Consider the following 15,017-nt stretch of genomic DNA (forward strand, 5'->3'; position numbering starts at 1 on the left):
ATATTCCACTGATATTTTATGGATATATTTACCTTGGGAAAAAAATACTTCAAAAATGAAGAGTTAGAAACTGATTATGTGCAATTCATTAAGTGAATTGTATTATTTAAAGACATTTCAAAGCATTTTGAGAACAATACATTTTTAAAAATCTATGACGGAGTTGCATTTTGAAGGTGGGCTAGTGCATAATCTTTTTAACTCTCTAGTATATTGTATGATTCCAGTACTAAAAATCTTTGAGGAAAAAGAAAGTTAAACAAGTTAGTTGGTGGGCTACATGCCAGATTTTTCTCCAATAATCACTACAAAATCATATGCCATGAGTTTGAAAGATTAAGTGAAATGTCTCTTGTCTCCTCAAATATTAAGCATAGCTTAAAAAAAATAATTCTTTCTGAGGAGTAGGCCAAAGTGTTGTCATCAGTCTTCTGCATCAACCAAAGCAATGAAGAAAGTTTTGCTTTACTGTTTAATCATCCAGTATGTCTTGGACAGAAACAGAGTATAGCCTTTTTTACTTTGTCAGTTCAGGTTTTTGAAGTGGCCTTTCCTGATTGATCCTAAACAATAAATCATAATAACATAGAAAAGTTTCGATTGGAAGGCCTCTCTAGAGGTCATCAAATCTGACTCCCCTGCCCTGGGCAAGCTCATTTTCAAGTAGATCAGGTTGTTCAGAGTCTTCTCTGACCAAACCCCGAACATTGCCAGGAATGGGGCACCTACCAGCTCTCTGGGACACCTCTTTCACTGTTTTATCATTGTTGTAAACAATCTTGTTGTAAGCATCTTTTTATTTGTACCTAATCTAAATCAACACTCCTTTAGTTTTAAAAACATTGTTCTTGTTCTGTTACAACAGGCTCTGCTCCTATGTCTGTCCCCATCTTCCTTACAAGGCACCCTACAAGTGCTCAAAGGCTTTAATAATGTTTCCTCAGAGCCTTCATTTCTCCAGGCTGAACATCCTCAACTCTTTCAGCCTTTCCTTACAGGAGAGGTGCTCCAGTCATTTGATCAACAGCAAAGCCTTCTCTGGATCTGCTCAAGCAGGCCCATGTCCTTCCTGTGCTGGGAACCCCAGAGCTGGATGCAGCACTGCACTGGATTCTCATCAGAGCAGAGCAGGGAGACAGAATCCTCTTCCGTGCCCTGCTTGCCCACAGGGCTTTTTGTGCAGCTCAGGACATGATTGTTTTCCTGGGCTGTGAGTGCACACTGTGGGCTCTTGTCCAGCCCTTCACACAGCAGGGCCCCAACTCCTTCTCCAGAGGCCTGTTTGGGATCTGTTCGTCCCTCAGCCTGTGCTGCTCTAAGATGCTGCCCCAACACAGGTGCAGGCCTTTGCACTTGGCCTTGGGAGTTGTCAGATACCTCAGCCTTTTCTTTGTACATCACCGTGAGTTTGTAAGCCTTGCTTACCAGGTGGGGGAAATGCTTTCTTCAACCTTCCTTTTCTCACTGACATACCTGTAGAAATCCATCCTGTTATTCTTATTCCTTGCCGAGTTCAGCTTCCTCTTTGTCTTGGCTTTCCTCGCCCCATCCTGCATAATTGGGCTGTGTCCCTAAACTCTGCCCAGGTTACCTGTACCTTTTTCACTGATGGTGCATTTACTGGGTTTTTTTAGTTTAACTAGCAGTTCTTCACTCCTCCGTGGTGATCTCTTCCTTTCCTTGCCCTACTTCTTTCACATGGGATGGCTTATTCTTGTGCTGTATGGAAAGTGTCCTTAGAAATATGCCAGCTCTGTTCTGCTCCTTGAAGGCAATTTCCCAGGGCAGCTCTGCTGCCCAGAGAGCCACTTCCCAGGGGGTCCTATTGGCTAACTCCTTGAGCCCATTCAAGGTTTTTTTCTTAAAATTCAAGATCCTGACTTTTCTGGAAAGCCATACAGCTCAGTTCTGATAATCTGATGTGTCAAAACTATGGTTGGCATCTTCTGAAAACAAACAAACAAGCGAACAAAACAGACCCACACACTCTTAGATGACAATTATGAGTAAATTTTGGTTCTGGAAATAAATGTGAATGTATATCACTCTACTTTAGATGACAGATTTTTGACATTTGCTACCTAAATTCCATAGACTAGTTTCAAACTACATGAGGAAGAAACAGAACAGGTTACACGGGTTTTTTTGTGGCACATTTTGTTTAGGCAGGACCAGGACACTTTCCATGTCAAGTAAGTGGAATTCAGAGAATCATGCCATCAAAATGCCCCAGAAAGGATTTAACTGGCATGTTGCAAAATATTTTTATAACTGAAGTCTACTAGAAAGATGATAAAAATACTATATTTTACTGACACTATTCAGTCTATGCTGACTTTGATGGAAGTCATAAGTGTAGTGTTTGTCTGGTAAAGTGGGCCCATCTCTTTTTCTGAATCTAAAACTAGGAATCCTTGCTTTTAAAAAGCATGGACTAAGGTGTGTGTGTAAGAAATGTAGTGGTGTTTGCAAAGGAGATAAGTCACCCCCCCACCTGCAAGTCACAGTTGTTTTCCTCACAGTACTCTGTGAAATTACTTGTTTAACACAAATTGGATTTCGTGTCTGCCTCACAGATTGAGTCTTTAATAGCATGGAACAGTTTGTGTTTGTCCTGGCTGGACTACACAATTGGGAACTTTAATTTGATATCTTCTAACATTTATAGACTCCCAAGGAATAAAAGTGATACATTTTTGATATAACTGATTTCAGTGCAAACAAAGCTATGATTACTTTACTGGAAAGATTGCTGTTTTGTTTATGTTTTTGATTATAATCACTTCAAGTTTTTGATCTCACGAAGACATTGAATAGGCTTGATGTAGATTTGCAGACCAAGGAGATGTTAAAGAAAAACATTTAGTGGAGGTAGAAAACTGCATAAATCAAATTATGACTACAGGAAGTTTCTGAGCAGCAGTACTTCAACGGATGTTTCACCCTGTAGTTAAGGAAACACTTATTGATTTTTTGGGTTTTTTAAATGCTGCATCTTTCACATGAAGTTTGCTTTTCATGCTGTTTAAACTGATGCTATTATAGAGTTTCTGAGAGCTTTAATTCAAGAAAGAAAAGTGATGGTTGCTGAGGACACAATTCTGCTTTCACTCAATGCAACTTTCTCTTGCTTTCTGTGTGAGTTGGCCTGAAAGAGAGACAATTTCTGTAATGAAATTTCAGAATTGGATTCTACACATTTTTTAAGGAAAATTAGATTATTATAAGAAAGTGGCATGGTTTATATTCCAGAAACTTTGGAAATGTTTTCTGAAATTTTTGAGATTCTTCCAAGTCCGTGTATTTTTTCATATACTTTTCCTGCTCTTTCCTATATTTCACTTTCATATGTTGTTTCCAAGAAAATCAGTTATTTATATGAAAATATAAATAGCTCTTTAGGTTCACCAGGTGATGTTTTTAGGAAACTCGTTCATTGCGAATAACCTCTTTTTTCTTTCTCCATTTGAAGGGTGGAAAATTGCATAGTTCTGGTCTACTTATAAATACAGTGAAAGCACCATTTTGTTTAAATTTGATTAAAGCAAATTTCCAACACCTTCTTTTCAAGAGCCTAAAATCAAAATTTATATAATTTATGACCTACTAGCCTGCAGCTCAAAGTATATTAGTGCTTGTCCGGGTATCGGTCTTTCCAAGCTGATTCCCTTGACCACGGAGTCCTTCGTTTCTTCTCGTATTCTTGACATCGGGTGTCATGTCCCCATGTGCTTGCAACATCCTTGCTTCTGTACAGGAGGTCAGGGTTATCTCTCTTACAATTCCCTCACAGCAAGTCCTCTGCTCCCAGCTCCAGTGCTGTCCACCAAGAGGGCTGGAAGTTGTAACTCATCACGTGTCGCCTTTTTGTGAGGGAGGCAGGTTGTGCTCCAGGGAAGGAGTGGGCTTACATGCTGCCTAATGCATGAGCAGTAGATGCAGGGTTGCCACCTGTCCAGCATCCCAGGAAATAGGACATCCAGGGGCCAGACTGCTCCCAGATGAAAACAGGAAGTGCAGAGGAAGACTTACTGCTCAGAGGGAGTCTGTGATAAAGTAGAAGACAACAGAAGAAGCCAGGCATGGAAAGAACAGTGATCCGTCCACACACCATGGTCTAAAATCCCATGTAAACTCATTTTAATCCAAACACATTGACATATGCCTTCCAGGCTTCTTTTTGAAGCCAAAGTTCAGTTCAACAGGAATATTTACAGCCAAATCAAATTCATGTGGTAGAGAACATATGCATTCCATATGTCAGATCTTCTGTATACTTCCACGCACTTCTTTCTGATTCCCATTTGTTGTCTCTTCTAACAACATGTCTGCTGGAGGTATAAAGACTAGATAATTAAATCAGATTTGAAAATCAGTGGTGTAATGAATATCCTGCAGTCTCATTTGTGCCTCTTCACTGCAGTAGGCCAACAGTGAGCAAAATGAAGGATTTGGTCATTGTTCTCCCAAAGCAGCTGCCCTAAGCTAACAATGGCTTTTAGCTATCTGATATTTCTCTGCAGTTGCTGCAGGACTAAATATGTTTTTATCTTCTGGCCTAAAGTATGAGACATGAAGGTTCTCTGATTTTCACTTCACTGGACAACTTATCCCATAAAATATTTCAATTTAGCTAATTTAAAACATTGAGATATAATTTTTAAGTGAGAAAACTGCTGTAGTATAGAAGCATCAAAGGATACATGTTCTAAATTAAATCCCACTATTTTGTAATTTTGACATTGAGAATTGAAATGTTTCACCCAGAAAAATCCTGAGAAATAGACTTTTCTAAATGAAGAGGTAGGCAGTACTTCTATTTCATATACTATTACTACTTATTTCTGCTATTAGGCCACTTTTTGCAAGTACTGGCCTTAGCATTGAGGAGGAATATAAAATGGGTTCTCCTGAGTTTCAGAAAGATCAACATGGCCAAACAAAATGTTTTCTTTGAGTGGAGTGAGAAACAGAGAAATTTGTTTGTTTGCTTATGAGGTCTTGTGTAGCATCTGTAGTGAGTGAGTTGACATTCAAACTAAAATCAAAACCACTGACAACAAAAATGTTTCCAGTTTCATAAAATTAAATACAAGTTGAATTTTTCTAACTCACTGATAGAAAGGAGTCTTCAGTTCACTTAAAAGTGTTAGTCTCCCTCAAATTCAGACTGTCAGTGTGGTTCTTGTTTTTGTTAGGAAATCCCACTGAGCTGATAGTTTGAATGACCTTCTGTCATGCAATATGTGGGAACTGGTATGAAAACTTTGTAGATGAGGGGCCTCAGCACAATCAACATTTTCTCCTAGAACAGTGTTTTCCAGTTTATCTCTTATGGTTTCAGCAATTCCTGAGCTTGAAACCTGCCCAAAACAACATCCAGTGATCTGTTGACTCTTATTTTTTGACCTTTGTCCCTGAAAACAGTTGAAATGAAGTTAAAGTGTTCACTCATGTCTGTTTCTATACTTAATTTTTTCCTTTTAAATTTCAGACTGATCAACGAGTCTTTGAGGGACCAGTTGCTAGTTACCATCCAGAAGACTTTCACATACACCCGAACCCAGGCACAGCACCTCTTCATTATCCTCATGGAGTGCATGAAGAAGAAAGAGCTGGTATGTTGAGTTCAATGAATTGTTTTGATCAAGTCTTTTATGTGCCTGTTGGAAGGTATCAAAAATGTGATCTCTGTTTTCCGGACTCCGAAGGGATATCATGCTGACCTTTGTTTACTCAATGTTTTTGTATTTAAAGTGACTAATGCAACAGAATTGTTCCCTTTTGTAAATTCCTCTATGCTTCATCTGACAACGTAATGTAACTAGTAGGATATAGATATTACTATTTTTCAGTCATCCTCAGGCACATCATGACTACAGTTCTACTTCATGTGACTGCAGAAAGCAGAAAAGGCATAATTATGCATCTGTCCCTGGGATTGTATTTTAAAGACGCTGTAGAGTTGCAGAGGTACCAGGAGGGCTCTTACCTTACTGTGGGGATACATGACATGAAAGGAAAGCAGCTTCTCTCTGAGGCTTATGTACTGCCGTGGCAAGGCTACCCTTGAACACATCCTTGTATTCTCTTGAAGAGTACATGATCTTTCAGCAGTTTCTTGGAGATCAACAAGGCTGCTTTTGCAGGAATATTTTTGAAGAAAAAGCACATTGAAAAAATTTGCGATTCAAATTTTTATCTGTCACAAACTGACTGGGAATTTCATCTGTCACAAACTGACTGGACAGACATGCTCAAATTTTATAACTTAATCTGTCTTCTAAGGTTTGGGTTTGATTCACATCAGAGCTTCTGGGAACTCCAGGTTGATGATAATGCTGTAAAGTGAATTTTCTGTAACATTTGTGATCCACTGATCAGAAAGAGAGATTTTTTTAGGGCATCAGCATTAATTATTTTGTGGCCATCTCAGTAGCAGTAGTAAAAGTAGTAGTAGTAGTGGTAGTAGTAGAAGTAGTAGTAGTAGTAGTAGTAGTAGCAGTAGTAGTAGTAGCAATAGTAGTAATAATAATATATAATTTTAATAATAATAGCACCTACTTGCAAACCACTGTTCTCCATATAGACATAAAAAGCACACCTATAGATAGAAGATAAAATAAAAGAATGAGGAAGAGAGAGAGGAAGGGAGAGACGAACACAAAGGCAGGAACAAAAATGGAATGACAGATAGAAAGCAGAGGCAGATGTTGAATTATCTAGACTAGAAAAATGCAATTCTTGATTTCTCCAGACATTGAAGTCCAGAAAAGGTTGTCAGGCTTTGAACAAACCCTGCTACTGAGAAATAACTGAAGATTCTTTCCACAGTATTCACATTAAGATTTGTAGTCCAAGCACTGCTGTGCATTTGTTACAGGTTTTTTTGCAGATATGCAACATCTGTAACCACTGACATTCTCCACCTACTAATCTTGTGAAGAGTTATTAGTCAGGAGATGGTGTGCCCAAAATTAAGTATTCTGAATTTGAATTTGTAACACTAGCCTAACCATATGTAAATATAATTCATTAGAACAGTTGTTTTTGTCTAGTACCTAAGTTGCACTCAGGTGATTCCAACATCGGTATGCTAGGAAGATTTTATGTCTCAGGTGTGGTTGCTAGGCTAATGGTCCTGTAAGACTCACAGCCTCCTGTATGCGTGTAAGAGAAAGGTGGAGCTCATGGTGCTGAGGGCAGCATAACCAGAGGAAATTAATGACTTGGGGTTGTGAAGTACCTCCAGGTGTGAGTGGTGACTTCAAAGATGTCCTTTGTTCCTGCAAAGCTAGATGCTTCACATTGCCACATCTGTCCCAGATTTTGTCCTTCCTCAAGCTTGACCCTCTGATTTGGTTGTTGACTTAAGGAAAAACACTGCTTGATGAGCTGACCTTCATTAGTCTGATCAACTCCTCAAAAAATAGAAGGAAGATGCAACAGATTGTCTCAGAGAGCTCAGCAGCAGATAGATTGATCTAGCTATTTTCTCTGTGTTCGTGGTCAGTGTGCCTGCCTATCTGATTCTGTAGCTGCTGGATTGATAGAGAACAAACTAGACAGTGCAGGAGAGGCTTGTCCTATTTCTGTGTGCCACTAAATAATTGAGTGCAAACAGGGTGCAGCCAGGAAGATGCTCATAAAGTACATCAATACAGATGAATCACAGATGAGGAGAACAAACATAAAATGCAAGTAACAAATGCAAGGAACAAAAAGCTTTCTTGGAAATAATTGTTCCTTCTCTACATGCTTAAAATGTGTGAAAAGTTTGGCATCAGTTGTTATAAACAAAAAATCTGTCTTTTTTTTTGTGAAAAAGAAAAGGGTTGCAAAACCAGTCGGACTAGTTGCTGGCAAGGTGAAGTTCTACCTGGTTGTTACTGTAATGACCGGTCGTTTTCGCTAATTCCCCCTTTTGTATTGGTAAAGCCTGCCTGGGGCTAAATTGTACTTCTCCCCAGACAGTGAGTGGAGGGGAGGCGTCAGAGAGATTGCAAAATAACCTCGTGACCAGCATGCCATGGGAACCTCATCAAACTTACCAAAAAGACCCCAAAAACAACGAGCCAACACAGAATTTAGAGATCAGAGTGAGTGTAGACGTGAGGAGCAGAGTGCTGAGCCTGCAGAGATCTGAAGACCTTTGTTGCCCCTCACCCTGAGCAAAGACCTCATCTGAAAGCAAGACCCCGACCCGGGAGTCACCGCAGAGTTGCAAAATCGGGGTGACATCCTAGTGCTCTCGTGAGGATGGGACCCCCCAGCTCTGACCCTAGTGAACAAAGCTGTGCAAATTCTCCTTCTCTAAGTCACGACGGAGACTGCACACTTCTCAAACTTCCTGACCCTGAGCTGATAACTTTTAATAAAGGCATTAAAAGGAGAAAAATTCTCCTGCCCTGTTTATTTCATCAGTTGTACAAATCTGATGCAAGTGTTGTAGCCAGGGAAAAAGCATAATCATAGCAAAAATTACCTCTTTTCTCAGATCATGAGATTTTTTCAAGCTCTGATATCTTGGATTTCACTCTTAAATAATGATCTCTGAATTCTACGCCCAGAAAGTAGAAGTAGTAATAGTAGTAATAATAATAATAATAATAATAAGAAGAAGAAGAAGAAGAAGAAGAAGAAGAAGAAGAAGAAGTGTATGTTTCATTTACTTGATTAAGTTTAAATTTTCTGTTGAATTAAAGCTGAAGTACACACGATGAATGATAAAGTAAGGCCCTAGAAGGGGAGTGATCTAGATGTGTTCGATTTGCAAGACAGAAGAATTTTAACTTCTCAATTCAATGAATAATTTTTATGAAATTACGTACTTACCTGAGTTGACATTACAAGCACCACAGTTTTGTTCAGAAATGTATTTGGACCAAGGTGCTTAATGTGGGCTAAGGTACAAAAATCTATTTAAAATGAAGTAGACTTCACATATCTGTGTACATATAGCTGTAGATTACAAGGGTAGGATACTATTTTATAGCTTATTTATGGAGATTCTCTATTGTCATGTTTACATGTAATTCTTTTAAAAAGATTCTACCAAGACCTATTTTATGCTAAAAAAAGAGCATGAAGGGTCACCACAGCTAAGTAGTCAGAAAGCAGGTTAGGAGACTTCAAGCCATCTCTGAAAAACACATTGTGTGGGGTAATAGCTCAGAAGTCTGTTTTCAGCTTTCAAAGGAGTATTTACTTCTGTCTCAATAAAAAAATTAGTCTTAGTATTTTCCCTTAAAGATAGTAAACCTGGTGTCTGAGTTTTCTGGCAAATACAGGCTGCTCTGCTCTTTGGGAACACTTAATTTTGCAGCTAGGACTGGCATGTTGCTGGAGTGCTTTTTTCACAAATCATTATGGGGATTTCTCAGAAGCCAGAATGCATTTTCCAGCAAGCTGCATGGGTCTGTCTGTGGAGCCTCATTGGGCAGCCGCTGGGAAAGGCCACTTTGTCAAGCCAAAAAGGTCTGTGTCCTTCAAAACAGCCAGACCTGTGGCAGTGAGAGATGTTTGTCATAAAACTAATTATTCCAAAATAGTGTTTTGAGATTAAATACACCTAATCTTTTATTCATTTAATAGAAAATGGAAATTGTTGTGAATCAGGATAGGTCCCATCTAAACACCTTAGTAATAAAAAATGGCACATTAACTCCAGCAGTAATGTGCCACCTGCTGGGTAAATTTGTTTTTTTATTACTACCATGGCCATTTTCCACTTAATTTGTTTCCTTGAATAGTTGAAGTTTCAGTGACTACATTAAGCAAACTGATAGCATCATTGCCTGCTACTGTATTACAAGGAGGAATTGCAGAATAAGGAGTGTGGTCAGTGGGCATAGGTTTGTGTGCATGCATTCATTCATGGAACACATTTCCACCAAGAGGCAAGAGATACAATTTGATTAATTTCCCACTAAAAGAAAAAAAATAAAATCCCATCTCTAGCTCACAGCAGCAAGTAATAGATATTTTCCTCTTGCCTCTAGTGTTCCCTGGTGTTCCTGTACCACAGTGTATGGTTGCTGTGGCAATCATGATGGCTGCTCAGGGACAGTGCAAACCTCACTTCAGCTTTGTGCTGCTGATGGGTATGGCAGTAGGTAGTTCCAGATGACTGAATGTGCAATTTGCAGTTCTGGTGCTGTCAGATTGAAACAAAGGAGGTGTCATGCTGTAGTAACTGAGCACATTGCGCTGAGATCAAGACTGCCTGCATAATGCAGGTGCTTGCTATTTATTGTGCTTTTATGTCAAACAGAGGTGGATCCCCATTTTCCCAAAATACACAGTGCATGAGAAAGGCAACCTTGCGTGGCCAGTATTCAAATGCCAATATTGCCAGACTTTTGTAGGGCTTTAACTCTTCTTAATTACTTACACAAAGTACTGGGAAGCTGTTGAGTCATTGTTGAAAAAAGTTGTTTGATTTACTCTGAGCAGTGCATGGGGAAAAAAAACCACAAGATTCTTGGGAAGTTCAATATCAAACTTTTACTTTCAAACTTTAGAACTTTTAAGGTAGAATAAGATACTTGGCTAATTTTAAAATGTAGCAGTTTTGGTTAGAAATTCAACAGTATAAAAGCATAAAAATTAACACTTACGAAAATGTATAAAGGAAAAGAAAGAAAAAGAGAGGATAAGATTAGAAAGGTGTATATTCACCGCCTGTGGGTCCAAAGATGAGACCTGATTGTTGCAATTTCTGTGTCTGTTGGTTGAAGTGATGTTCGCAGTCTCCATCCATTGGGGCTGGGGGAAGGCCATGCAGCACAAAGTCCAGTGGGTTGATACTACACTCGGGCTCCGTGGGAATGTCCCACTCCTCTGCTGGAGTAGGGAGTTTTACACAGTAATGTAATACTGTGGATCATGGGACACAACAGCGTTACAGCTGCCTCTTAATTCCGTGTAGTTGAGTCAATTATCAGAAAGGATGAGTACTTTCAGGCTATGTGGGAAGCTGAGCCACCCGTGTAAGGACATTGGCATGATAAAAAGCACTATCCCACCTCGCAGGATTTGCCTCCTTTTCAGCCTCTTGCCTTATCTTGTTCACCACTCAGCTGTAGTGTCCAGAGTTTTGTGTGCACCCCTTTTGCAGTTACATGGAGCATCGTCAGCAAAGCATCCTCAGCTTTTGCAAATGGTTGTTTGAGTCATCAACATTCCAGCATCTCACAGTGATTTAGCAGTTTCTTTGCATGGACTACCAATAAGGCTTTACTGATCCTTGATGGCTTCAGATCTGCGTGACTGAAAAGGCTACTGCAGCAAACCTCTCCGTGTTTCTGGAAGAGTTTATACAGGGAAGAGTTTGACTTGATCATATACTAGCTGCAAAAAACGTTGTGCCTTTTAGCTAGATGTGCAAGTTCAGCGAATTCACATGCTAATTAAATGCTGGATGCAACTGTTTATTAGTATACACTTTGATCTGAATTAAATATTAGCTAAATCAGATGGACTTTTAAGAATTTACTGGCATATTGTTGCATCGTTTCTTTGGCCCTTCCCAGAGATTAGAAGTTCATTTAGTTCTGAATTTTTTAAGAAATTTTTCTTCAGAAACAATAAAATCATTTCAGCTAATGTTTTTTATTACTCACGCCATTCTTTTCTCTTAGAGAGGAACTTGAAGAGGGTTTGGTGTCTTCTCAAACAGTAAAAGTCAACTGTAACTCTTGCAGCATAGCTGCCGTGAACAGCAAATAATTTGGCAACAGGCATTTGGAGCAGGAAAGCATCATGTAACTGCTGGCCTGCTGGTTGCTAAAACAGCTCTCATTTCTCCCATGGAAACACTCTGTGAGATTTACAGCATAAAGTGGAATGGAGTTTGTCCTCTGTGTTCAAACTGATGTGCCAATCCACTTCAGGAATGACTGTGACACTAGTAATTTTGGAGAATGTCAAACCTCTCTGTCCAGCCCATACAAATCAATAGGATTAATCTAGTACTTAGGTTCTACCTCTGTGTTAAGATAATGAGTAGTGGTTTTTAATTCTGCAAACCCCACCTGACTTCTTTTTTGGTAAAGAACCAAGACCGTATTTTTTGCTTTCAGCTGCCAAAAAGCCAGATGAAACTAGCTGAAGCTAACTTAGCTAGTCATTGACTCCATCCACAGAGAGCAAAAATTTAGTGCTAGGAGTAGGGTTTTTTTTTCCATTTCAGTAACTCAGAGAAAAACTTTCACAAAAAAAAGAGCTATATTTAAAAGAAAAAAAAAACCATGAAAAAAACCCAAAACAACCCAAAAAGCCCCAAATGAAAAAAAAAAAAAAACCCAAAAAAAAACCAAAGGCAGCTGTTGTACTACACTGAACCCTGGAAAAGTGTTTGATCATACCATCTGCTTCCCAGCTACTGTCAGATGAGGCAGGGCATCTGCTAATAGAAACTACAAAAACATCAGACCTACCACAGAAGCAGAAGTGTACAATTTATTGGGTCCATCCTAAACTTCTGCTGTGCCATCCTTACATCTGGAACATGTCTGCAAAGACCAGTATTCCTTTTGTGGCTTATATTCAGTAAGCAAACATCTTCTGTTTTATTTGGTGCATACAGTGAAGTCATCTGATAGATACCATAGAAACTTACTAGCAATCCCTTTACTTCCTATCTTCCTACATATTTTGTGGTTAAAATTGCAGCTACAGAAATAAAATTTAGAATGTTTCTTTTCTTTCTAAAAATGTAAGCTTCTGAAAATATCCATGATCCCATTTACACTATCAACAGGGATACTGGGAAATACACACTGAATTGTTATACAGCTCTGTAAATTTTCTGAATAAGGAAATTGAAGGCAAAGCAGTACTTGGTGGCACAGCAAAATTCCATGTTAGATAATATAAACCAGTTTTTGCAATCGGGGAATTGGAAGGGTTCCATGGAGTTTATATATTCCATTATAATGATCAGAAACCTTTATTTCTTCCAGGATCTGTTGTGTCTGGGAAATCATAATTTCTTTTATCTTTCTTAGAAATTAAAATTATCCTTTCTGTGGCTTCACATGGGGCACAGAAACTCATTCATTAGTGCTATAATATCTCAACCAGAGATGAGGAGCTCACTGTATGAGATGCAGGGTTTCTGTAGATAAAGCAGGAACTGCAAATTTACTGTCCTGCAGGAATATCTCGCACTATGTAAACTGCCTTTTCCAGGTATTGCCTGTTTAGTCTCACCAGCAAACCAGCTAAGAAATGAATGGCTTGTGGCTGTTTTTGTTGCTTGGTCTCTGCGTGTTGTCATGACACTGTCACCCTCAGTACAGAATAGCCATATGTCTGCATCATCCATAGCAAAGCATCCGGGCATCCATATCTCATCAGACTGTTTGAAAACTGTTGCAAAGGAAAAGTAGAAACTGAAGTTTAACACAGAGCAACAGTCCCCAGCATCAATATTGTTGTCACCCAATCAACTCACAAAACTTCCTTCCAAGGTCAGCAAGACATATGAGTGCGTGTAAGACTTGCAGGCAATATTTTTATGGCCATGACTTGCATTACACAAACTTTTCAGGATATGCATCAATGGGAATAACCAAACTGAATTCTTGTTTTCCTAGAGTAACAGAATATCCATCTCAGTGATGAATTTTCTCCATAACTTGGGACTTATATGTTTCAGAAGAATATCTGTTATGTCAGGGCCTTGCCATTACCTCCAAGAACTCTCTCTATAGTAGAAGAGTTGCAGGAGGTGAGCTACATTACACTTCCACATTTCTGGTCTGAAACAGGGTAATGGCAGACCTTGGATTATATGAATGTGTAAATGAAGATGTCTATCTCAGCAGTTAAAACAATTACTCTCTTTTGCCTGATCTTAACTAGTTTCTGCTAAGTCTACATGAAATCACATCTCTGCTTAAGTTCACAGACTGTGATGTGCACAGCCCAGAGTTTTATAGGACAGTGTCTGGCTTGTATTAGCCTGCTTATATGTTTTGTGATCTGCAATTTATATTTACTCATCAATCTACAACTTTAACCTCAGGGACTGTTAATTCAGGCAGTGAAATGTCCTAATGTACCAGTGTGAAATCTGTTGTGTAGGGGAAAAGAAACAGGATTACTACCAAAACATTTTTGGTCATTTATTCCACTGGAAAATATGCATATTCTATTCCAAAATCTTGATAGTACTGTAAGACTTAAACAGTATGTGTGTATCTTTTTTTCTTTTTTTTTTTAATGGGGCAGAGCTGTGAGATTTACATAACCTGTTCTCTCAGTCATTAAGGCTGTCTCAGATGCCCAGTCTGGAAGGAAACGTACAGGTAAAGGGAAAGCCAAACATTTACAGTAACTTAGATCAATTGATGGCTCAATTGCAGAATTGCTGGCTTTCTTATAAGCACTGATTGTGTTGCTTGTTCCCTGCTTTTTACTAGACATTGAGTCTATGAAAAATCAAATTAAAACATGAACTGTTGCAGTGCTCGCACAATGAACGAGAGGTAAAATTTTTGAAATTTTTCAACCAACATTCAAACTTCTCCCCTCATATTTCCTTATTTGGAATTCTTTCATATTCCTCAAAATGGCAAACTACTAAACTTATGTTTTCCCTAAACACAATTCCCTCTAATCTTTCTGTCCCTGAATTTTCTCTTTCTTGGCCATCCCTCTTTTCTGCAGTATGACCCATTGACTTATCTGCTCACTTTGATCTTTGAAATGCCTCCTCTTGAAACAGTTTTTCCCCTGTGTTAAAAAGTAATATTCCTTCCAAGAAAAAGGGAAATGCTTTCCCATCTTACCTGAACGATTTTGACAATTTGCATAACTGACCTTCTTTAATGTTTTGTTTTATCAAACTCTCATTTTTATTTTCAGGGTAATTTTCTGCTGAAATATTTAAGTAGGCCTGGCCTAGCTAAATTATGAATGTCAACATGTACTGTGGAAGCAATTGCCTGTTTAGCCAAACCAAACTGTGTTCTAAAAGAGGAGACTTTCAGGTTGCACTCACAATTGCA

The 15,017-nt window shown here is 38.8% G+C and overlaps 1 protein-coding gene across 9 annotated transcripts in view; it reads left to right on the forward strand.

Annotated features, from left to right (window-relative positions):
• TRPM3 (transient receptor potential cation channel subfamily M member 3) overlaps nt 1–15,017 on the forward strand; it is a 415,622-nt gene that overhangs the window by 320,168 nt on the left and 80,437 nt on the right. For all 9 annotated transcript variants that reach the window (XM_064736884.1, XM_064736885.1, XM_064736886.1 and 6 more), the window contains exon 8: nt 5,495–5,618. In XM_064736884.1, the coding sequence (XP_064592954.1) occupies nt 5,495–5,618 (124 nt within the window). The remainder of the gene's footprint in view (nt 1–5,494; nt 5,619–15,017) is intronic.

This window comes from Zonotrichia leucophrys, chromosome Z, assembly GCF_028769735.1.
Source record: "Zonotrichia leucophrys gambelii isolate GWCS_2022_RI chromosome Z, RI_Zleu_2.0, whole genome shotgun sequence".
Lineage (NCBI taxonomy): Eukaryota > Metazoa > Chordata > Aves > Passeriformes > Passerellidae > Zonotrichia > Zonotrichia leucophrys.